The following is a 24,642-nucleotide window of genomic DNA, read 5'->3' as shown; positions in this document are numbered from 1 at the left end:
CTCCAGTCCCGGTGTGTTGCTTCTGAGCTTCCAAATAGACATTTACCCTCCCTTCATCTTCTGGGTACAGGGCACACGAATATCTACCCAGAAGTAGGTACTCATGTTGATTTGACACTAACTAACGGGAAACTTGGGCTAGTTATTTACTTTCTCTGGGCCTCAGTTTCCTTAGCTTTAAAATGAGAATAATGAAAATACCTACCTCACTGGTATGTTTTTGAAACAGCATTTGTGAAAGTGCTTTTCCTTAAAGGATGCACGTGTTTTCAGAATATTAATCCCTTTTAGTTGCAGTCTTCTTTTCTTACCTTGTATCAGTAAGGTTCCTGATTAATTATCATTTGTATTTATCAATTAATTTATCAATTGTATAATGCCAGCTGGAAATATACCTAAAATGTATTACCTTCCATTTTGTATTTCTAAAATCTTATATACTGTGACTCAGAGTCCTAGGAACATCGAGTACCAAAGCCAGAAGAGAAAGGTAGGGGGTATGAGAGCACATACTGCATGCCAGGTAGTCCTAAGGACACTCGAACTATACTTCCCACTACTCTTCTCAATGGGAAAATATTATTATGAGAATACTGAGACTGAAGAGGTTACATCAATTTCCTAAGGTGACATAGCCAGTGAGTGGTAGAACTGGCACCCCAACCCGGGTCTTACTTCAAAGCCCATGTTTTTAAGACTGAGTCATGCACTCATTATAAGGAAGGGAACTCAGTATCTCATAAGGGGCATAAACTGATGGCCTACAGAAGTGTTTTATTTGGTGGGGGTAGTTTGGCTTTGCTTTTGTCTTGTTTCCCCCTAGCTAGATGTGAGTAGCTCTAGGCAGGGCAAGTACACTTCCCTATGACCACAGGTCTCACCATTCCTTATTGTTTACACCTACACATTTACTTTACGACTCTGGCCCCAGGACACTGTGTCTGCAACCCCTGTGATCTAGGCCAAATCTGAGTAGCTGAAATTGAGGTGCAGAGAAAGGAAGTGGCCCATGTTAAGTCATAGAAATAACGATGGTAAAGGACTGGAGGAAAGGTCGCCAGATAATTGGACCAGAGCTCACCCTATCAACTTTAACTTCCACTCCATCATTCTATGTCCACTGTAGCTTCCTTTTGATGCTCTTCATCTCCATGCAAGATTATGTCCATTTGTTCTATTTAAGAGGCTACCCTAAGAAGTCACTTGGATTTTGACCAGGATCTGAGACTTTTCCACCCAGGGACAATAAAAATATTTGGGGAAGAATGGGGTCAGAATGAAAGAGCAGAAGAAACATAGAAATTCAACATATTTGAAATCTCTAATGTGTTGTAATTTAATAAAGCAAGACTCCTACTTTGCCAATTTCCTTGTTGAAGGAAATGGCTCTTTTCAAATAGCTTGCCCTTACACAATGCTATCCAGGGCTATTAATGCTGTCGATACTTGAGCTATTTGAAACCCACATGATTAGTTCAATGTGTTTGAAATACAGGCTAATTCCAGAAAATGGCACCCTTTCCAAATTGAGGTGCAAATCAGTTGACAGATACAGCCCGAGCCTGATCTTCTTTCTGTCCCATCATACTGTGTGGGAGGCTTCCATTGCAGTAGAATCTGGAACACACCCAACAGTGAGGGGAGGTGCACACTGACTATAGACAACAGTCTCTCTAATGCCCAGGTCTGATCATGTCCTTGCTTTCCAACTGCCTCCCACCCACGGCTACCACCTCCCTACAGGGAAGGCAACTTGGTGCAGCGGCAGGAGGTCCTGGAGCCTCCCATCAGGCACATCCACCACCTAGCTATGATGTTAACTCTGTCACTTAAGTGCTACAAGTTTCAAGTCCTCATCTGTGAAGTGGGAATACTGATGTCTACCTTGCAGGGTTATTACGAAGATCAAATGATAAAATGCTTGTAAAGTTTCGGCAACTAATAGCAGTAGCTACACCAGTCGGCAAGTGTTTCCCATGGTGCCTTGTACGTTCTGCTTGCCACGTTAAGTGCTCCTGCATTGCTTCAGCTGATCCTCACAATAATGCCATGAGGAAGATGATATTCTCCCCATACTACAGCAAAGAAAATTAAGGGTCGTGGAGGTTAGATAATTTCCCACGGTTCTGTGACTGTTAAGTGGCAGAGAGATTTGACCAAAATCTGTCATCTTCAGAGCCTCATAGAGTGGGTGCTCATTAACCACAGCAGTGATGATGATAACGACAAAGGATGGTAATCCAATAAAATCCAACTGCCTGTGTATGGTACTCAAGGCCCTCATGATGTGGCTTCAACCTACTTCTCCTGCCCCATTTACTGCCTTTCTACCCGCATGGTCTATCCTCACCCAACTGAACTATTTGAAGTCCCCGCATGGGCATCTTCACGTGTGCCTCTCTCTGTTGTCTTGTCCCACCCTCCTCTACCTGATCTGGCATAGACAGGTCTCTTCTTTAAAGTCTGGCTCCAGTGTCCCCATCTCTGTGTGGCTTTCTCTCCCCTCTGCCCCAAGGCCCTGTGGGCAAACCTTTGTTACAGTTAGAATATCTAACTATCTTCTCCACTCATCTGAGTACCCACCCTCAAACTCAGACTGCGTGTTACTGTGACATTGGTCTCTGAATCCCCAGTGGTACCTAGTAGGTGCTGCGTAATTATTCATAAAAGTAAATACATCACACTGGTGGCCCCAAAACAGGCTGAGTTCCACCTCTGTGAAACTGGATCTGACTTCCCACCCTCTGAGTTCCCATTGTCATGCACAGAGCAAATAACCTTCTGCTAAGACGTGAACGGAAGTGCAGTGGTGCTGGGACAAGAGAGCTCTCCACTACTGGTCAGAGTTCTAGCCCAGAGCCACGTCCCTACAGCAAGCCCCTCATGGCTGCTGAGCATGCCAGAAAGAAAGGGAAAAGGCCTTTCTTCTCAGTTACTTCTTCCAGCGGCCAACTCAGCTCCAACAGAACTCAGCTGGACTCCACGTTTGCCTTGTGCCTAGTACAGCAACATTCACAATAAAATTCCTACAGTCCAATTTTAATACTGGCGATGATACAAGAGGAAAAAGAACTCAGCTGGATTATTTGTTTCCAAGAGCAGCTCGCACTGCTAGCATTTTGCAGAGGGAAAAACCCCCTCTTGGTCATGAACAGAACAAATTTAACTTGGCCACAATTAGAAATAAACCAGACAACCCATGTAAGTAGTTAAGTTGTTGCTTCTAAAATGATATCTGTACCTTGGAAAGCTATCAATTTCTCATCCATAAGGCAGGAAGAGCATTTGAGGGATGTAAAGTGGGTAAGAGTATAGGGATGCTGGGAATCACCAGGCCCACCTAAAGGGAGACGAGTGGGAACTCACAGTCCATCTTTTTTTTTTTTTTTTTTTCCTTTTGCGGTACATGGGCCTCTCACTGTTGTGGCCTCTCCCGTTGCGGAGCACAGGCTCCGGACGCACAGGCTCAGCGGCCATGGCTCATGGAACCAGTCGCTCCGCGGCATGTGGGATCTTCCCGGACCGGGGCACGAACCCGTGTCCCCTGCATCGGCAGGCGGACTCTCAACCACTGCGCCACCAGGGAAGCCCCTCCATCTTTTTAGTAATACTGCCATCTACTGAAACTTCCAGCTGCTGTCTCTGCCCCAAAACCTGCAGTCCTTCTGTCAGTTTCATTTCAGCATTTTCTTGCGTGTGTCTCATTTCTCATTTGATTTACTATTCTGTTTGTTGTTACGAGGTTTCCCCCCGCCCCCCCTTTCAGAAGTTAATTACTGTAATTACCCAACTTTTAATAGCTGCTGATTTGGCATCTGCAGAAGATTTCTGAGAAAATGTACCACTACATTTCATCTGCACATTTGAGAGAGAGTGCGTGAGAGTTAGACTTTTCCTAAATTACTTATTGTGACCTGAATAGAGGAAAAAGTATCCTGCCAAGTGGAAGCCTCATTTGCATACTTAATTTGTCCAATTACCATCACAGGATGAGGGAAAGTTCCTCCCCACACCCTGATGTGACAACTCATGGTGTTTATCTGAAACTGGGGCTCATCCACAGAGCCTTCATGCACCAGGAAGCGGAAGGACAGGCCACTGTCTGCTCTGCATCACTTCGTCAGTCATCCTCATGGTGGAGTTCTGCACAACGTGTTTATCAGCAACCGTCTGACTGCTAAGACCACCCAAACCACTGGCTTGGCTGTTCGCATTGGAAGTGCACTGCAGGGTATGAAATACAGCTAAGGAAGCCCAGATGCATGACCCTGCATTCTGCAAGAGCTGCAGAGATGAGAGATCTATTCATCAAACACGTCTTGACCTTGAGCCTAGAAGTGACTTTTAGATCTCCCCTCAACACCTCCATGATTTTAGGAAGTTACACAACTCTCCTGAGCTTCAAGCACCTGCAAAATGGGGGAGATTCTCATTTTAATGAGCTGTTATGAACACTGATTAATGTTCCTGGAATAGAAGTAACACTCAATGTGTATTAGTTTCCAATATGCTCCAGGCAGAACCTGTCGTGAATACTAAGGTAAAGAAAGTAAGGTCCCAGGCTTTAGATAACCAAATGACTCGAAGACATTTGATTTAGGGGTCAAATAATTTTATCCATCAGTTAGATGCCTAAGGCAAGTGTGGTGGCTGGTCTTTAAAGATGGCCCCCAACAATTCCCCCTGTCCTGTACACGCAAGCCACCCCTCACGTCAGTAAAGGAGACATAGGTCCCTTCTCGCTGAGTCTAAGCTGAACCTGTGACTCACTTTGACCAACAGAATGCCATGGAAGTAATGCCATGGAAGTAATGGCTTGTTCCAGGCAAAAGCCTCCAGAAGGCTCGGCATCTTCTGTTTTTGTGCTTTTGGGAACCCTGAGCTGCTATGTGGCCTGCTAGAGAATCCAGGTGGAGGTATACAGGTAGAAGCCAGATGGTGAGGGCTACATGGAGGAGAAGCCAGACCCTACCAAGGCCCCAGACATCTGACCCAGTTGGGCCAGCCTAGGAGCCTCTCTCCATTTGAGCCAGCTTGTGAAGTGCCAGCTCTGTGAGTGGAGAACCCATCTTGGTGCCCAGCTGATACCATGTGGACCAGACAGAAGCTGTCCCTGCGGTGCCTGTCTAAACTCCTGACCCACAGAACCACGAGGAAGAACGAGACCATTATTGCTAACTTGGCAGCCCTTTGTAATACAGCGATAGATAACTAAAGGAGCAATCAAACCCGTTTTAGCCCAGGCTACTGCTGTTCCATAAATGTTGAAAGATATAAAGTGCATTCCATTTCACTATTAGATGCATCCCTACTCATTGGTTTGATAATCACTTTATCGTCACTTTCCAGCAGAGGATCATGAACCACATAAAGGATTCCAGTTACAAAGAGACATGTAGACATGGAATTGAGTTAGTCCTTTTTTAACTCCTGTACCTAGTTTACAGAATTTCCTAAGTAAAACAGTCCCTTCCTTCCACATCAAGGCTTTTGCTCCTCCACTCCACTTCTCACCAATTTCGGAGGATTTGCAATATTTTTACTAAGCCATTGTCATTTTCAATGATTAATAACACCCCTATAGTTGACCCTTGAACAACACAGGTTTAAACTGCACAGGTCCACTTATGCATGGATTTTTTAAAATAAATATAAGACCTGTATTTTCATTTTACAGATCTTTACCTGAGTGTAGGGAAAAGTTTATGTTCAATTAGAGATCACAATATGTGGAATCAAAACTAGCATTTGAGTCCTGATTCTATCCAAACTTTTTCACCTTCCTGTCCTTGGGTGAGTCATTTATCAACTCCTTTGTTTTTGAGGCAGAGATAGTAGTACACTGTGTGAGGGTCAGCACCCTTAACCCCCATGTTGTTCAAGGGTCAATTGTAGTCACCATTTCTTCTTAAAACATATCACCTCCTTTTTTTTTTTTTTAGGAGTTTATTAATTAATTAATTAATTTTTGGCTGTGTTGGGTCTTCGTTTCTGTGCGAGGGCTTTCTCTAGTTGTGGTGAGCGGGGGCCACTCTTCATTGCGGTGCGCAGGCCTCTCACTATCGCGGCCTCTCTTGTTGCGGAGCACAGGCTCCAGACGTGCAGGTTCAGTAGTTGTGGCTCACGGGCCTAGTTGCTCCGCGGCATGGAGGATCCTCCCAGACCAGGGCTCGAACCCGTGTCCCCTGCATCGGCAGGCAGATTCTCAACCACTGCGCCACCAGGGAAGCCCTATCACCTCCTTTTTAACTCCAGGACAAAACAAAGCTGGACCCGCACCCCCGTGAGCCCCCATTCTCCTATAGACGCCACTGCTGTGCAGGAGAAAGACCATAAGAACTGCCACCAGGTAGGACCACATTTAATACCAGGTCCACCAACTCAGAATCCTTAAAAGGCACGTACATTGTCTGAGACTCGGTTTCCCCACTGGCTAAAATGGAAACAATGATACTCCCCACCAAACATCTATGAGGGTAAATAATCAGTGAAAGGGTGTGGCACCGTGCCTGGTACATGGTAGCTGCTCAGGTCAAGTAATTTCCTTTCGTCTGCTGCTAATTCAAGAGCGTATTTTCCAGGGCTTCCTCAACTTCGAGTTTCTTTCTCAGAACCTCTAGAGAACATATTCTCTAAATTGAGAGCACTTCCTGAGAATCTGCCTCGTTCTGTTGCTTTCACCGGTACGAGCGCGCCTCGCTGCAGTGGGGCCGTCAGTGCTGCCAGGACAGGAGCTAAGAGCCACCTTGACTCCCCCCCCCTTCCTGCTTCCTGCGCCCCGTTCATCTCAGGGCCTTGATTCTATCTCCCAATAGGTCTCTTGACTCCTTGCTCTACACACTTTCCCACAGACGCCACCGTAATCAAGCTACCACCATGTGTTACCAGTCTGTGGACATGGCTTCCTAACTGCTGTCCCCATTCTCTTCCACACAGCCCCATTCCCAGGCCACTCTCCATGCAACAAGAGAGATTTTTAATACAAAAACCTGATTGTGTCCCCCTCCATTCACTTGAGAGAGACTTCGTGCTGCCCTTGGGATAAAACCCCACAGCTTGTCAGGGCGGCAGCCTTCCTCCGCCTGCCCCATCGGGCACATTTCCAGCTCTCCCGCTTTGCTCCCACCCCAGACACCTGCAGCAGGCTCCTTCCCACCTGCTTAATTGCTACTCATCTTTCAGGGCTCTGCTTAAATGTTACCATCAAAGAGATGGCTTCCCTGACATCCACACCTTCATCTAAATTAGATTTAATTAGGTCTTCCCCCTCCACTTCCATTCCCATTATTCTCTGTCAGCACCCATTTTTTCCCCTTAATATCACATGTGACAATTTGTAATAGTAGATTCATTTGTGAGCTTATTTACTTAGTCTGTCTGCCCCACCACCACCTCCCGGTCCCCACCACAGATGTGGGCTCCTTGGACAGTGCTCAGTTCTCATCCTGTTAGCCCTGCATGTCCTACATAGAGCGCCGAGCCAGGGTCACAGCCAATATCCAAGCAATGGATAAATTAATGGGGAGCAGAGGACTTCTGGTCCCACCAATGCCCAGCACTATATGTAGCACTTATATGGGACTTGCCTCATGAAGGTAAATCATTTCATTCAGTTTTTGTTTGGCTGTTGTTTTTAGAAGATCACATCACCAACAGGAACAATCTGTTTTGAGTGGCCATGGAAGGGTGGGCAGAACTCAATCAAGGGTCTCAGACCCACTGATACTCCCCTGCAGGAGGCACTTCACGAAGGAGGCTCTGTTCATACAGGGGACTGGAGGCAAAGGCAAAAAGGGAAAGGGAGTCTCTGGCCAGAGGAGCTTAAAAGATCAGTCTCGTGAAAAAGACAAACTCATGTGTTCACAACAAGTACCTGAGGGTGATCTTCATGGTACAACTGAGGCAGCAGCCTCACCATGATGCACAGGATCCCAGGGTGCATGATCACAGCATCACCTTCATCCGTCCTGCAGAGAGAGGGAAGCAGGACATCAGACTTAAGCCTTCTCTTCTGCTTTCCACAGAACTTTCTGAATCTTTCTAACACAGGCCACGATACATAACCACAGCCTACCACTTAATTATATGACTTTGACCTAATTAATCTGACCCTAACTTCCCCCAACTGCACAATGGAGCTAACAATGCCATACTTTCCGCGTAGAGTCACAGAATAATGCCGCTGTGCACTAAGGCACAGTGTCCGGCACAGAGCAGATGCTCAACGAAGTTAGTTCCCTGGGCCGCTACCCTCTCTCCAGATATGTGGGAGGTGGAGAAGCTCTCATTTTATATCAAACAAACACACAAAGGACCGTGTCTGGATCCCTTCAAGATGGTGTAAGAACACTCTACTCTGTCCTACCCACTGAATTAAACTAAAACCCCAGATAGAACGCATGAGCAGCTCTCTGAGGACTCTGAAAAGTAAACGGTAGCAAAGCAGGAAACCAAACCCAAAGCACCATGCAACTGGTAACGTGTTTCCTGGGGCTTCCCCGTCCAGCATCTCCCAGAATGGGCTTACAAGGAGTAAGAACCGTGCACCACGTGTGGACAGAACAGACACAGCCTCCAAGAGGAGGCTCTATTTCTAGTCTAAGGAGTGGGGAAAGAGGCTCCAACAGGGCCCAGAGCATGGAGGAAAATCCCTGGAATTTTCTTTGTTGAGTTTCTCCATTCTTTCTCACTTCAGCTGTCAAGAAACCGCACAGCAGCAGCAGTGACCAGGCAGGCATCTGGAATTCTCAGGGAGGGGAACCCTTCTCTCTGACCAGAGGAACTCTGGTCCCAAGAGTCAGGCAAAATCCCCAATGTTTTTGCCTCTCTTTTTCGTCTCCCTGCTTGGCCCCAGAGACAGATGCAATTGTGGGAAGTGCATGGCAGAGCAGAGCAGAGAAACTAAAGCTCCAGCTTTCTAGACAGAGGAGAAGGAAGGGACCCCAGAGAGCCAGAAAGTGTCAGGAAGATGATGAAGAGGAGGAGACTCAAGAGTGAAACCACTAAGTTGTGTATCAACCTCTGAGCTCAATTCTGAGCTGCACATGTGTGGATCTGACCCTAAACCACATTCCAAAGGCTTTGAGAACTGCTCAGGAAGAGGTTTGAAAAAGTTTTAAAAATTGAAAAACCACTCGCTAAGCTAGCAAAGACAGAAAAAGACACAAATTACCAACATCAGAAATGAAAGAGAGAATACCACTACACACCCCACAGAAAGGATAAGAAAATACTACAAATAACTCTGTGCACACCAATCTGACAACCTAGATAAAATGGACCAGTTCCCTCAAAGCCACAAACTACCAAAAGTAAGCAAGAAGAAATAAATAACCAGGACAGTTTATAGCTATCACAAAGACTGAATATGTAGTTTAAAACCTTTCCACAAAGAAAACTCCAGCCCCAGATGTTTCCACTGGTGAATTCTACCATACATTTAAAAGATAAATAACACCAATTCTATACAACTTCTTTCAAAATATACAAGAGAACACTTCCCAGTGCATTTTATGAGACCAGAATTACTCTGATATCAAAAGCAGACAAAAACAGTATAAGAAAAGAAAACTACCTGCCAACATCTCTTAGAAAAATAGGTGCAAAAATCCTCAGTAAACTACTGGAAATCAAGTATAACTATATATAAAATAAATAAGGCACTATGGCCAATTTGTCTTATCCCACAAATGCAAGGCTGGTTCACTATTCAAATATCAGCCAATGCAGGGACTTCTGGGGTGGCACAGTGGTTAAAAATCCGCCTGCCAATGCAGGGGACTCAGGTTCGAGCCCTGGTCTGGGAAGAGCCCACATGCTGCGGAGCAACTAAGCCCGTGTGCCACAACTACTGAGCCTGCACTCTAGAGCCTGTGAGCCAAAACTACTGAGGCCCACATACCTAGAGCCTGTGCTCCACAACAAAGAGAAGCCACCACAATGAGAAGCCTGTGCACCGCAATGAAGAGTAGCCCCTACTTGCCACAACTAGAGAAAGCCTGTGCGCAGCAACGAAGACCCAATGCAGCCAAAAAATAAATAAATAAATAAATAATAAAATTAAGGACTAGAAAATTGGTTCAAGATGGCAGAGTAGAAGGACGTGTGCTCACTCCCTCTTGTGAGAGCAACGGAATCACAACTAACTGTTGAACAATCATCGACAGGAAGACACTGGAACTCACCAAAAAAGATACCCCACATCCAGAGTCAAAGAAGAAGCTGCAGTGAGATGGCAGGAGGGGCGCAATCACAATACAATCAAATCCCGTAACTGCTGGGTGGCTGACTCACAAACTGGAGAACAGTTATAACACAGAAGTCCACCCACCGGAGTGAAGGTTCTGAGCTCCACGTCAGCCTTCCCAACCTGGGGGTCTGGCAACAGGAGGAGGAATTCCCAGAGAATCAGACTTTGAAGGCTAGCAGGGTTTGACTGCAGGACTTGAACAGGACTGGCGGAAACAGAGACTCCACTCTTGGGGGGCACACACAAAGTAGTGTGTGCATCAGGACCTAGGGGGAAGGAGCAGTGACCCCATTGGAGACTGAACCAGACCTACCAGCTAGTGTTGGAGGGTCTCCTGCAGAGGCGGGAGGTGGCTGTGGCTCACCATGGGGACAAGGACACTGGCAGCAGAAGCTCTGGGAACTACTCCATGAGCCCTCCCAGAGTCTGCCATTAGCCCCCCCAAAGAGCCTGTAGCCTCCAGTGTTGGGTTGCCTCAGGCCAAACAACCAACAGGGAGGGAACTCAGCCCCACCCATCATCAAACAAGCAGATTAAACTTTTACTGAGCTCTGCCCACCAGAGCAACACCCAGCTCTACCCACCACCAGTCCCTCTCATCAGGACTTGCACAAGCCTCTTAGATAGCCTCATCCATCAGAGGGCAGATAGCAGAAGCAAGAAAAATTACAATCCTGCAGCCTGTGGAAGGAAAACCACAGTCACAGAAAGACAAAATTAAAGGGCAGAGGACTATGTACAAGATGAAGGAACACAATAAAACGCCAGAAAAACAACTAAATGAAGTGGAGATAGGCAACCTTCCAGCAAAAGAATTCAGAATAATGATAGTGAAGATGATCCAGGACCTCGGAAACAGAATGGAGGCACAGATAGAGAAGATGCAAGAAATGTTTAACAGAGACCTAGAAGAATTAAAGGACAAACACCTAGAAGAATTAAAGAATAAACAAACAGAGATGAACAATACAATAACTGAAATGAAAAATACACTAGAAGGAATCAGTAGCAGAATAACTGAGACAGAAGAACGCATAAGTGACCTGGATGACAGAATTGTGGAATTCACTGCCACAGAGCAGATAAAGAAAAAAAAAGTGAAAAGAAATGAAGACAGCCTAAGAGACCTCTGGGACAACATTAAACACAACAACATTTGCATTATAGGGGTCTCAGGAGGAGAAGAGAGAGAGAAAGGACCCAGGGAAATTTCTGAATAGTTGAAAACTTCCCTAACGTAGGAAAAGAAATAGCCACCCAAGTCCAGGAATCACAGAGAGTCCCAGGCAGGATAAACCCAAGGAGAAACACCCCAAGAAACATAGTAATCAAATTGACAAAAATTAAACAGAAAGAAAATTATTAAAAGCAACAAGGGAAAAATGACAAATAACATACAAGGGAACTCCCATAAGGTTAACAGCTGATTTCTCAGCAGAAACTCTACAAGCCAGAAGGGAGTGGCATGATATATTTAAAGTGATGAAAGGGAAGAACCTACAATCAAAATTACTCTACCCGCAAGGATCTCTTTCAGATTCAATGGATAAATCAAAAACATTACAGAAAAAAAAAAAACAAAAGCTAAGAGAATTCAGAACTACCAAACCAGCTCTACAACAAATGCTAAAGGAATTTCTCTAAGTGGGAAGTACAAGAGAAGTAAAGGACCTACAAAAACAAACCCATAACAATTAAGAAAATGGTAACAGGAACATACATATCGATAATTACCTTAAATGTGAATGGGTTAAATGCTCCAACCAAAAGACACAGGCTCACTGAATGGATACAAAAACAAGACCCATATATATACACATGTTGTTTAGAAGAGACCCACTTCAGACCTAGGAACACATACACACTGAAAGTGAGGGGATGGAAAAAGATATTCCATGAAAATGGAAATCAAAAGAAAGCTGGAGTAGCAATACTCATATCAGATAAAATAGGCTTTAAAATAAAGAATGTTACAAGAGTCAAGGAAGGACCCTACATAATGATCAAGGGATCAATCCAAGAAGAAGACATAACACTTATATATGCACCCAACACAGGAGCACCTCAATACATAAGGCAAACGCTAACAGCTATAAAAGAGGAAATGGACAGTAACACAATAAGAGCGGGGGACTTTAACACCTCACTTACACCAATGGACAGATCATCCAGACAGAAAATTAATGAGGAAACACAAGCTTTAAATGACACAATAGACCAGATAGACTTAATTGATATTTATAGGACATTCCATCCAAAAACAGCAGATTACACTTTCTTCTCAAGTGCGCACAGAACATTCTCCAGGACAGATCACATCTTAGGTCACAAATCAAGCCTTGGTAAATTTAAGAAAATTGAAATCATAGCAAGCTTCTTTTCTGACCACAACGCTATGAGATTAGAAATAAATTACAGGGAAAAAATGTAAAAACCACAAACACATGGAGGCTAAACAATACGTTACTAAATAACCAAGAGATCACTGAAGAAATCAAAAATACCTAGAGACAAATGACAATGAAAACACAATGATCCAAAACCTATGGGATGCATTAAAAGCAGTTCTAAGAGGGAAGTTTATAGCAATACAATCCTACCTCAAGAAACAAGAAAAATCTCAAATAAACAATCTAACCTTACACCTGAAGGAAATAGAGAAAGAAGAAGAAACAAAACCCAAAGTTAGTAGAAGGAAAGAAATCATAAAGGTCAGAGCAGAAATAAATGAAACAGAAACAAAGAAAACAAGAGCAAAGATTAATAAAAGTAAAAGCTAGTTCTTTGAGAAGATAAACAAAACTGATAAACCTTTAGCCAGACTCATCAAGAAAAAGAGGGAGAGGACTCAAATCAATAAAATTAGATATGAAAAAGGAAAAGTTACAACAGACACCACAAAAATATAAAGCATCATTAAGAGACTACTACAAGCAACTCTATGCCAATAAAATAGACAACCTGGAATAAATGGACAAATTCTTAGAAAGGTATAACCTTCCAAGACTGAACCAGGAAGAAATAGGAAATATGAACAGACCAATTACAAGTAATGAAATTGAAACTGTGATTAAAAATCTCTCAACAAACAAAAGCCCAGCACCAGGTGGCTTTGAATTCTATCAAACATTTAGAGAAGAGCTAACACCCAACCTTCTCAAACTCATCCAAAAAATTGCAGAGGAAGGAACACTCCCAAGCTCATTCTATGAGGCCACCATCACTCTGATACCAAAACCAGACAAAGATACTACAAAAAAAGAAAATTACAGACCAGTTTCACTGATGAATATAGTGGCAAAAACCCTCAACAAAATACTAGCAAACAGAACCCAACAGCACATTAAAAGGGTCATACAGTATGATCAAGTGGGATTTATCCCAGGGATGCAAGAATTCTTCAATATACGCAAATCAATCAATGTGATACACCATATTAACAAACTGAAGAATAAAAACCATATGATCATCTGAATAGATGCATAAAAAGCTTTTGACAAAATTCAACATCCATTTACGATAAAAAAACTCTCCAGAAAGTGGGCATAGAGGGAAACTACCTCAACATAATATAGGCCACATATGACAAACACACAGCAAACATCATTCTCAATGGTGAAAAACTGAAAGCATTTCCTCTAAGATCAGGAACAAGACAAGGATGTCCACTCTCACCACTATTATTCAACATAGTTCTGGAAGTCCTAGCCATGGCAATCAGAGAAGAAAAAGAAATAAAAGGAATCCAAATTGGAAAAGAAGAAGTTAAACTGTCACTGTTTGCAGATGACGTGATACTATACATACAGAATCCTAAAGATGCCACCAGAAAACTATTAGAACTAATCAATGAATTTGGTAAAGCTGCAGGATACAAAATTAATGCACAGACATCTCTTGCATTCCTATATATTACCAATAAAAGATCAGAAAGAGAAATTAAGGAAACAATCCCATTCACCATTGCAACAAAAAGAATAAACTACCTAGGAATAAAGCTACCTAAGGAAATAAAAGACCTGTACTCAGAAAACTGTAAGACACTGATGAAAGAAATCAAAGATGACACAAACAGGTGGAGCAATATACCATGTTCTTGGATTAGAAGAATCAATATTGTCAAAATGACTATATTACCCAAAGCAATCTACAGATTCAATGCAATCCCTATCAAATTACCGATGGCATTTTTTACAGAACTAGAACAAAAAAATCTTAAAATTTGTATGGAGACAAAAAAGACCCTGAATAGCCAAAGCAATCTTGAGGGAAAAAACTGGAGCTGGAGAAATCAGGCTCCCTGACTTCAGACTATACTACAAAGCTACAGTAATCAAGACAATATGGTACTGGTACAAAAACAGAAATACAGATCAATGGAACAGGATAGAAAGCCCAGAGATAAACTCACGCACCTATGGTCAACTAATCTATGACAAAGGAGGCAAGGATATACAATGGAGAAAAAACAGTCTCTTCAATAAGTGGTGCTGGGAAAACTGGACAGCTACATGTAAAATAAGGAAATTAGAACACTCCCTAACACCATACACAATAATAAACTCAAAATGGATTAAAGACCTTAATGTAAGGCCAGACACTATAAAACTCTTAGAGGAAAACATAGGCAGAATACTCTATGACATAAATCACAGCAAGATCCTTTTTGACCCACCTCCTAGAGAAATGGAAATAAAAACAAAAATAAAACAAATGGGACCTAATGAAACTTAAAAGCTTTTGCACAGCAAAGGAAACCACAAACCAGATGAAAAGACAACCCTCAGAATGGGAGAAAATATTTGCAAACAAAGCAACTGACAAAGGATTAATCTCCAAAATATACAAGCAGCTCATGCAGCTCAATATCAAAAAAAAAACAACCCAATCAAAAAATGGGCAGAAGGCCTAAACAGACATTTCTCCAAAGAAGATATACAGATTGCCAACAAACACATGAAAGGATGCTCAACATCACTCATCATTAGAGAAATGCAAATCAAAACTGCAATGAGGTATCACCTCATACCAGTCAAAATGGCCATCATCAAAAAATCTACAAACAACAAATGCTGGAGAGGGTGTGGAGAAAAGGGAACCCTTTTGTACTGCTGGTGGGAATGTAAATTGATACAGCCACTATGGAGAACAGTATGGAGGTTCCTTAAAAAACTAAAAATAGAATTACCATATGACCCAGCAATCCCACTAATGGGCACATACCCAGAGAAGACCATAATTCAAAAAGACACATGCACCCCAATGTTCACTGCAGCACTATTTACAATACCCAGGTCATGGAAGCAACCTAAATAAATGCCCATCAACAGACGAATGGATAAAGAAGATACAGTACATATATACAATGGAATATTCTCAGCCATAAAAAGGAATGAAATTGGGTCCTTTGTAAAGACGTGGATGGACCTAGAGACTGTCATACAGAGTGAAGTAAGTCAGAAGAGAAAAACAAATACCGTATATTAACGCATATATGTGGAATCTCGAAAAATGGTACAGATGAACTGGTCTGCAAGGCAGAAATAGAGACACAGATGTAGAGAACAAACTTATGGACACCAAGGAGGGAAAGCGGTGGCGGGGGGGTGGAGGGTGGGATGAATTGAGACATTGGGATTGACATATATACACTAATATGTATAAAATAGATAATAAGAACCCCTTGTTTAAAAATAAAATAAAGTTCAAGAAAAAAGAAGAAAAAGATATTTCAGATATGGAAAACACAATTTAAAAAATTAAGGGCTAAAAAAACAAAACGAAAATCAGCCAATGTAACCCATCATATTATTAAACTAAAAAAAGAAGGAAAAAAACATGATCATATGCAGATAAAGCATTTTAAAAATTCCACATCTGCTCATGATAAAAAACTCTCAGGAAAATAGACACAGAAGTAATCATCCATAACCTGATAATGGACATCTACCAAAAAAAACCCCATAGCTAATATAATATTTGATGGCGAAAGAGTGAAGAGTTTTTCTTCAAGATCAAAACAAGGCAAGGATGTCCCCTCTCACCATTCCTATTCAACATCACGCTGGAACAACAGACTGGAAAGGAATGTATAAAACTGTCACTATTCACAGACAACATGATTGTCTACATAGAAATCCCAAGCAATCTATTAAAAAAAAAAACAACCTCCTAGAACTAACACGTGAATTAGCATGATCTCTGGATACACAGTTACATATAGAAATTAATCATATTCCTATATGCTAGAAGTAAACAATTGGGAAATGAAACATTTAAAATACCTTTTAAAATAGTGCTCCAGAAAAGATTAAACACATAAGTATAAATCTAATAAAAAATGTGCTGGCTCTGTATGTTGAATACTATAGACCTTGATTTTTTTTAAAAAATCATACATCTACTGAATATACAAATGGAAAAACATTCTATGTTTATGGATTGGAAGACTCAATAAAGTTAAGGTTTCAATTCTCCCCAAATTCATCTATAGATACAATGCAATTCCAATCAAAATCCCAGCAGGATTTTTTGTAAATATAGGCAAACTTATCATTAAATTTCAAACTGTGAACGACACTTTAAAAGTAAAAAGACAAACCATAGACTGGGAGAAAATATTTGCATCTGTACAATGGAATACTACTCAGCAATAAAAATGTATGAACTATTGATACAACAAATTGGATGGATTTCAAAGGCCTTATGCTGAGTTGAAAAAGCTAGCCTCAAAAGACTAAACATTTGTACTTGCATTTATATGTTATTCTGACAAAGACAAAACTATAGGTATAGAGCAGTGGTTGCCTGGGTTTAGGAATTGAGAAAGGGTTTCATTATGAAGGGACAACATTCAGGAACTATTTGAGGGGGTGTTTGTCCTGTATCCTCATTGTGGTGATGGTCACATGACTCTGCACATGAATTAAAACCCAAAGAACTCTGCGCCAAGAAAGGGACTTTTACTGTATGTTAATTGGAAAAATAATAATAAGAAAGAAAGAAAAAGTCACGAGATTAATCCCAAATCACAAACACTTGATTTTCAAACATCCTGCCTCTAGCACTGAATTTCCCACCCACAGTGAGACTGTTCTTGGCACCACCAGCCCTGAAGAATGGCTAAGGTGCCAGGAGTGCTTCTAACATTTGGTGTTAATTTATCCAATTGAACTGAACAAATATTTATTGACTTAAGTGTTTTCCTGGCATTTTGGATACATCTATAAACTAAACAAAGTAAAACCCATACCTGATATGTGAGAAGAAGGGTAGAGACAGTAAAGGTAAACATAATAAATAGGTAAATTATAAATAATAAAAATTATTGTTGTTATATAATTTATACTATACTATTATAGTATTGTATGGTATATATCATATATTATAACATAGTATATTAATGTAATAGAATAATGAATACACAAATTATATATTATGAAGAGAGGTGATAAATATTACTGCAAAAAAAAAATTAAAGTGGAGAAAGAACCAAGAGCGCTAGGGTGTAAGAAGGAAACAATTTACAATTTTAATTTGGGGGGCAGGGTTGGCTTGTTTGAAAAGGTAACATTTGGGTGGACTTGAAAAAAGGGATGCAGATATCCAGGGGAAAAGCATTTTAAGCAAAGGGAATAGCCAGTGCAAAAGCCCCAGAGTGGGAGTATGTCTGGCATGTTCAGGGAACAGCAAGGAAGCCTGTATTATTACTCTGATACTAAAGCCACACAAAGAAAAGAAGAGACCAATATCCCTCATTGGTATATATGCAAAAATCCTCGACAAAAAACTAGCAAATCAATTCCAACAGCATATTTAAAGGATTATATACCATGATTAAGATCCCAGGAATGCAAGAGTGGTTCAACATAAAAAAAAACAATCAATGCAATACACCACATTAATAAACAAAGGGAAGAAACCAAACAATCACCTCAACTGATATAGAAAAAAACATTTGACAATATTCAGTACCCTTCCATGATTAAAAAAATTGCTTGAGGGACTTCCCTGGTGGCGCAGTGGTTAAGAATCTGCCTGCCAATGCAGGGAACATGGGTTCGAGCCCTGGTCTGGGAAGATCCCACATAACTTAGGAATAACTAAGCCCACGTACCACTACTACTGAGCCTGCGCTCTAGAGCCTGCAAGCCACAACTACTGGGCCTGAGAGCCACAAGTACTGAAGCCTGCGCACCTAGAGCCCATGCTCTGCAACATGAGAAGCCACCGCAATGAGAAGCCCACGCACCGCAGTGAAGAGTAGCCCCTGCTCGCCACAACTAGAGAAAGCCCGTGAGCAGCAATGAAGAGCCAACACAGCCAAAAATAAATACATTAATTAATTAATTTTTAAAAAATGCTTGACCCGCTGCCCTCTCCACCTTCTCCAGACCCACACTGTGGATTGGCTGGCCTAGAAGGATGACATCCTTCCCAGGTAGCAGGATCTGGTAAATACCAGAGAAGGTCTGCATGATTAATCACAACCACAGCTGCCCTTTATTGAGCTCCACTGTAGAGAGTGTGTGTGTGCACATGTGTGCGTGTGTGTATGCTGTGTGTGTGGGGTGTGTGTGTGTCACACGTGCTGTGAAGGAGGTGGTGTGTGTGTTATGGTTCACAGAGATTAAATATTCTGTATCTTGGGAATCTCATTATATATTTTGGGATTTATATAATATATATCTTCTATTTTGTGAAAAATGTTACTTAATCGTAGTTACATAGATTACCTAATGCTTGTGAAAGCGAAGCACAGCATCTGGCACACAAGTGCTCAGTAAACGGCAGCTGTGACCATTATCTAACTAACTAACACCATTATCATCTCCAGTCCTCACCTCACAACACCCCTCAATGTGGATACTCTTATCCCCACATTTGAATTGGGAAATCAAAGCTCAGTAAGATAAAGTAAAAGGTACAAGGAACACTAAGGTGTAGAGCACATAGGCCTGAGTCTAAGGCCCACAGCCTCTGTCTTCCTTCTGGAGACCACAGCCCACTGTGTATGGATAGGTCTAAGCCAAGTTGCTTGCCCAAGGGGATGCCAAGTGTCAATGGTGGGCATGGATGAGCACCCTGTCCACCATGCCCAGCCCACTGCCTTGTCCTTTACCCCACAGACTCTCTCAGGAGAGGCTGGGGTTTCACTTCCCCTTTTCTAACCATTAGGGAATGTCAAGGGTGATGTATTTCTTTTAAAGACCAAAAAATTGCTCTATTTATGAAATCTGATTCTTGTACATTTAAAAATTCCTCATTGTGAAACCAGGATGACATTTGACACAGGAGTTATCTGTAAAGAATCAGGCCTGATGCCATCTACAAGTTAGAGCCCAAGCCTTAAACTTCAGTCTATTGTGGCAGAACAAGCAAGTCATCACTATTACTGTGGAAGCATCCAGAAAAAAGCAGGACAAATACACACACACACACACACACACACACACACACTCAGAAGCACACACAGAGGCTTTGGAGGTAGACCTGAGTTCAAAGTCTTGCTGCATCACTTACTAGGTATTAACTTTCAACCATGTTTCTTATCCTTTCTCAGCCTCCATTTCTTTATTGGTAAAATGCTAAAATTTGAGAGGGAATTAAATGAAAATAAGTCATTGGTGCTCAGTCCCAAGAGACATTCAACAAATGACTATTGCTTTTCATCACCTAATACCACTTACTAAATGTTTTTGATGCTGACAAATACTTCCCTGCCCTCTAAAAGCTGGTAGGATAAGTAGAACAAGGTTCAGCACTGAGATCCTTAGTTAAGCTGCATGCTGTCCAGATGGCCAAGACAAAGGCCTCCTCAGAGAACCCTCTGCCCCTGGAATAGAGAGATGAGGGGACCTCAGAAAGAGAATTCTCCCAAGACAAAGCAAGAAGAGAAGGGCCTGGAATCTGACCAAGGCCTAGCTACAAAGGGCAGCTGCAGCCTCACTGAGGCATTGCTGTGTCTGCAGAAAGGCAGGATGGCCAGAATAAGGATGGGCTGCATGGAGTCTGGGAAAAGGAAAATCTCGGAGCAAGACTCACAATTAAAAATCATCAAACACACAAAGAAACAAGGAAACTTCAGTTTAAAATACACATTAAAAAAAATAGCTCTTTACTGTTTACAGGAAAAATACCTAAAGCGTGATGACACAGAAAGCTTAAAGAATAAAAAATAATTCAGGCACATACTAACCAAAAGAACACTGGTGGAGCCTTATTATCATTAGGTAAAGTTGTTATGTCCTAATGGAGATTAAGATGGTCATCATATAATGATAAAAACTTTGATATCTCTAGATGATGGAAAAATTATAAATGTGTGTGATTCTAATAGCCTCAGATATATGTAAGGCAAAAGTTAACAGATATTGGGACTTCCCTGGTGCTGCAGTGGTTAAGAATCCGCCTGCCAATGCAGGGGACATGGATTCAATCCCTGCTCCGGGAAGATCCCACATGCTGCAGAGCAACTAAGCCCATGCGCCCCAACTACTGAGCCTGTGCTCTAGAGCCTGCAAGCCACAACTAATGAGCCCATGCGCCACAACTACTGAAGTCTGCACGCCTAGAGCCCATGCTCCACAATAAGAGAAGCCACCGCAATGAGAAGCCTGCGCAATGCAATGAAGAGTAGCCCCTGCTCTCCGCAACTAGAGAAAGCCGAGGCACAGCAATGAAGACCCAACGCAGCCAAAAATAAATAAATAAATAAATTTATTTATTTTAAAAAAAATAACAGATATTGACAAAGCTACCATTATAATGAAAGATATTTAACATATCTTAATAGCTGATATGCCAACAATCTTAAAATTTGAACAACTGACAAATTTCATCCAGAGGACATAAATAGAGCATTGAACCTAACAATTGGAAAATGTGCATTATTTTCAAGCACCCAGGAATATTTATGAAAATTTACCACATTGGGGACACAAAGTCAAGCTCAACTAATTTCAAAGGATTAGCATCATACAGTCCACTTTGTTTCAAGATGACAAAGTTAGAAGTCAATAACAAAAAGATGATCAAAAATACTCTAACTTTGGAAATTTATAATTCAAATAAGATTCAAGAGTAAACCTGTAAGTCATAAGGGAAATTAGAAAATATTTAGCAGTAAATTATATTGAAAATTTGATATAATAAAACTTGTGTGATGGAACTAAAATAATAGTTACAAGGAAATTTATATTTAAAAAGAGGACTTAAAATTGGTCTCGTAACAATTAAATTAAGAAAAAGAATACTAGAATAAACCCAAAGAAAGTGGAAGGAAATAATAAGAACAAAAAAAGAAACAGAAAATCGATGTATGAGACAGGAAAAGCTGAATGCTGGTTCACAGACACATTAATAAATTAACCTCTGCTAAGAACGCTGGGGTGCTGCAGGCAAAAGAGAAAGAATACACAAATGATAGTGTTAGGAATAAAAAGTTAAAAGGATATTGTGAATGGCCTTATGCCAATAAATTAAAACAGGTGAAATGAGAACAATAAACTTGAAAAATAACTTACTATGAATCATGCAAGAATAAATTGAAATTTATTCTCACAAAAATATATCTTTGCAGAGGTGACATCAACACCATTATGGTGTGAAAAGCTCCCTTTGTCTCTCCCCTTCAGTCTACAACTAGTGAAACATTCCTAACTCCAGAAAGCTTCCTCTGCCCAACACAGCAGGATGCTGGAGAGATCCAGACATCTGTACATCTGAAGGTGGGTGAATTGGGACACACAGAGGAGGCAGAACCAGGGACTAGCAGCAGAGGCAGTGCTGGGATCCTGGCCCCTGGCCACAGCGGCTGAGTCTGCAGCCCCAGCGAACCTGGTAGCAGCAACAGAGGTGGCACATGAGACCTAGGCCTCCCAGCCACAATGGCACCCATAGCCACAGGGAGCCGGACAGCAGCGGTGGCAGGACCCATGACCCTGGTCCCTCCAGCCAAAGCAGCACCCGCAACTCCAGCCTCCCCCACTCCTACCAATGACAGCAGCACCCACCAACCCAACAACCCTGGAGGCGGCAAAGGTGCCCATGACTCTGGCTTCTCCCCTTCCCCACTGTGGCAGCAGTGTCCGTGACCCAGGTGTCCCCAGACATGGTGGAGGTGCCTGCCATCCCAGTGTCCCAGGCGGCAATGCCAGTGACAGTAGCAACACTGGCAGCAGCAAGGCACAAGCAGTGGCAATGAGGACACCAGAGACACCTCTGGCAGAGGTGCTGGAGGGTGGAAAATGCCGGTTCTCAAATATAGCCGGAGGCCACTCAAGAGAAACAAAAACTTGGGCTATAGCACCACCTACTGAAAAACAAAAAGAAAGGCCTTTAATTAAGAACTCGAACTGTTAAAAAACTTTATCTAAATAAGAAAGGAGTTTGCTCCTTCAAATGCACCGGCAGAGGAACAAAACTCATCAAGGACCATGAAAACACAGTATCACAAAAAGAAAATAACAATTCTGTAAAACTTAAAGTCACAGAAGATTGTGATCTAACTGATAGAGAATTCAAAATAGCTGTCATGAATAAATTCAGTTAGCTACAAGAAAATTCAGAAAAGCAGTTCAATGAGCTAAAGAGTAAAATTAATAAACAGAGGAATACTTTACCAAAGAGACTGAAACTCCAAAAAAGAACTAAATGGAAATTCTGGAGCTGGAGAACTCAATAAATGAGATAAAGAATGGATTAGAAAGCACTGGAAATAGAGCAGACCATATGGAAGAGAGAATGAGTGAGCTTGAAGTTAGAAATCTAGAAATGATTCAGGTAGAAGAAGAGAGAGAAATAAGATTTTTTAATAAAGAAACTCTACAAGAACTATCCAACTTGATTAGAAAAGGCAACATAAGGATAACGGGTATCCCAGAAGGAGAAGAGATCTTATTTAAAGAAACAACAGCTGAGAACTTTCCAAACCTGGGAAGAAACTGGATATACAAGTCCACAAAACTAACAGAACACCCAATTATCTCAACACAAAAAGATCTTCTCCAAGACACATTATATTAAAACTGTCAAAAGTCAATGATAAAGAATTTTAAAGACAATCAGACAAAAAAAAAAAAAGAGACAGTAACCTACAAGTTACCCTATTAGGCTATCAGCAGATTCCTCAGCAGAAACTCTATAGACCAGGAGAGAGTGGAATGACATACTCAAAATATTGAAAGATAAAAACTGTCAACCAAGAACACTCTACCCAGCAAAGTTATCCTTCATATATGAAGAAGAAATAAAGTCTTTGCCAGACAAACAAAAGCTGAGGGAGTTCATCACTACTAGACCTGCCTTACAAGAAATGTTGAAAGGAGCTCTTCTACCTGAAACAAAACGGCGAAAGTACAAAAAACTTTGCGTAGGTAATAAACAGACAGAATCAGAAAATTGTAACTCTTCACCAGAGTTAGTTGTTAAACAATTATAGCATAAAGGTTAAAGGGGGGGGGAAAGCATTAAAAGCAACTATAGCTACTTCAATTTGGTAATAAACTCACAACATAAAAAGGGATAATTTGTGGCAACAAACATAAAAGGGGAAGAAGACAAGGACAAAATCTGTATAGGCAAATGAAGATGAGACGCTTTCAGCAGAAAAAGAACTACGTAATCTATGAGACAGTTTATACAAACCTCATGGTAACCACAAAACTAAAATCTAGAGCAGAGAAATGAAACATAAAAAAGAGGAAACTTAGAAAAATATCATATAAAACCACCAAATTAAAATGACAGAAAATCAAGGAAAAAGAAACAATGAAAATACAGAGCAACCAGAAAACAAAAGATTAAATGGCAGTACTGAGTCTTCATATATCAATAATCACCCTAAATGTAAATGGACTGAATTCACCAATCAAAAGACACAGAGTGGCTGAACAGATTAAAAAACAAGACCCAACTATATGCTGTCTCCAGGAGACTCGTCTCAGCTCTAAAGACAAATATAGGCTCGAAGTAAAGATATGGAAAATGATACTCTAAGCAAATAGCAGCCAAAAAAAAAAAAACAAAAAACAGGTGCAGCCATACTCATATCAGACAAAATAGACTTCAAGCAAAAAAAGATTACAAGAGACAAAGATGGACATTATATAAAGGGGATAATCCATCAGGCAGACATAACAACTATTAATGTATTTGCACCTAATGTAGGAGCACCAAAATATATAAAGCAATTTTAACAAGCCTAAAGGGAGAAATTGACAGCAACACAATAATAGTAGGGGACTTTAATACCCCACTTACATCAATAGATAGATTACTAAGACAGAAATTCAACAAGGAAACACGGGCCTTAAGTGAAACATTAGAGCAGATGGACTTAAATGAATACAGAACATTCCATCCCAAATCAGAAGAATATACATTCTTTTCAG

At 41.4% G+C, this 24,642-nt stretch overlaps 1 protein-coding gene across 5 annotated transcripts in view; it reads right to left on the bottom strand.

Annotated features, from left to right (window-relative positions):
* Nucleotides 1–24,642, bottom strand: part of WDFY4 (WDFY family member 4) — a 278,500-nt gene that overhangs the window by 199,475 nt on the left and 54,383 nt on the right. For all 5 annotated transcript variants that reach the window (XM_089897807.1, XM_089897809.1, XM_089897805.1 and 2 more), the window contains exon 13: nucleotides 7,874–7,967. In XM_089897807.1, the coding sequence (XP_089753933.1) occupies nucleotides 7,874–7,967 (94 nt within the window). The remainder of the gene's footprint in view (nucleotides 1–7,873; nucleotides 7,968–24,642) is intronic.

This window comes from Delphinapterus leucas, chromosome 16, assembly GCF_059928025.1.
Source record: "Delphinapterus leucas isolate spDelLeu-1000000601 "Yukka" chromosome 16, BTC_Dleu_Yukka2, whole genome shotgun sequence".
NCBI lineage: Eukaryota > Metazoa > Chordata > Mammalia > Artiodactyla > Monodontidae > Delphinapterus > Delphinapterus leucas.
This window is presented reverse-complemented; position numbering and strand designations above follow the sequence as displayed.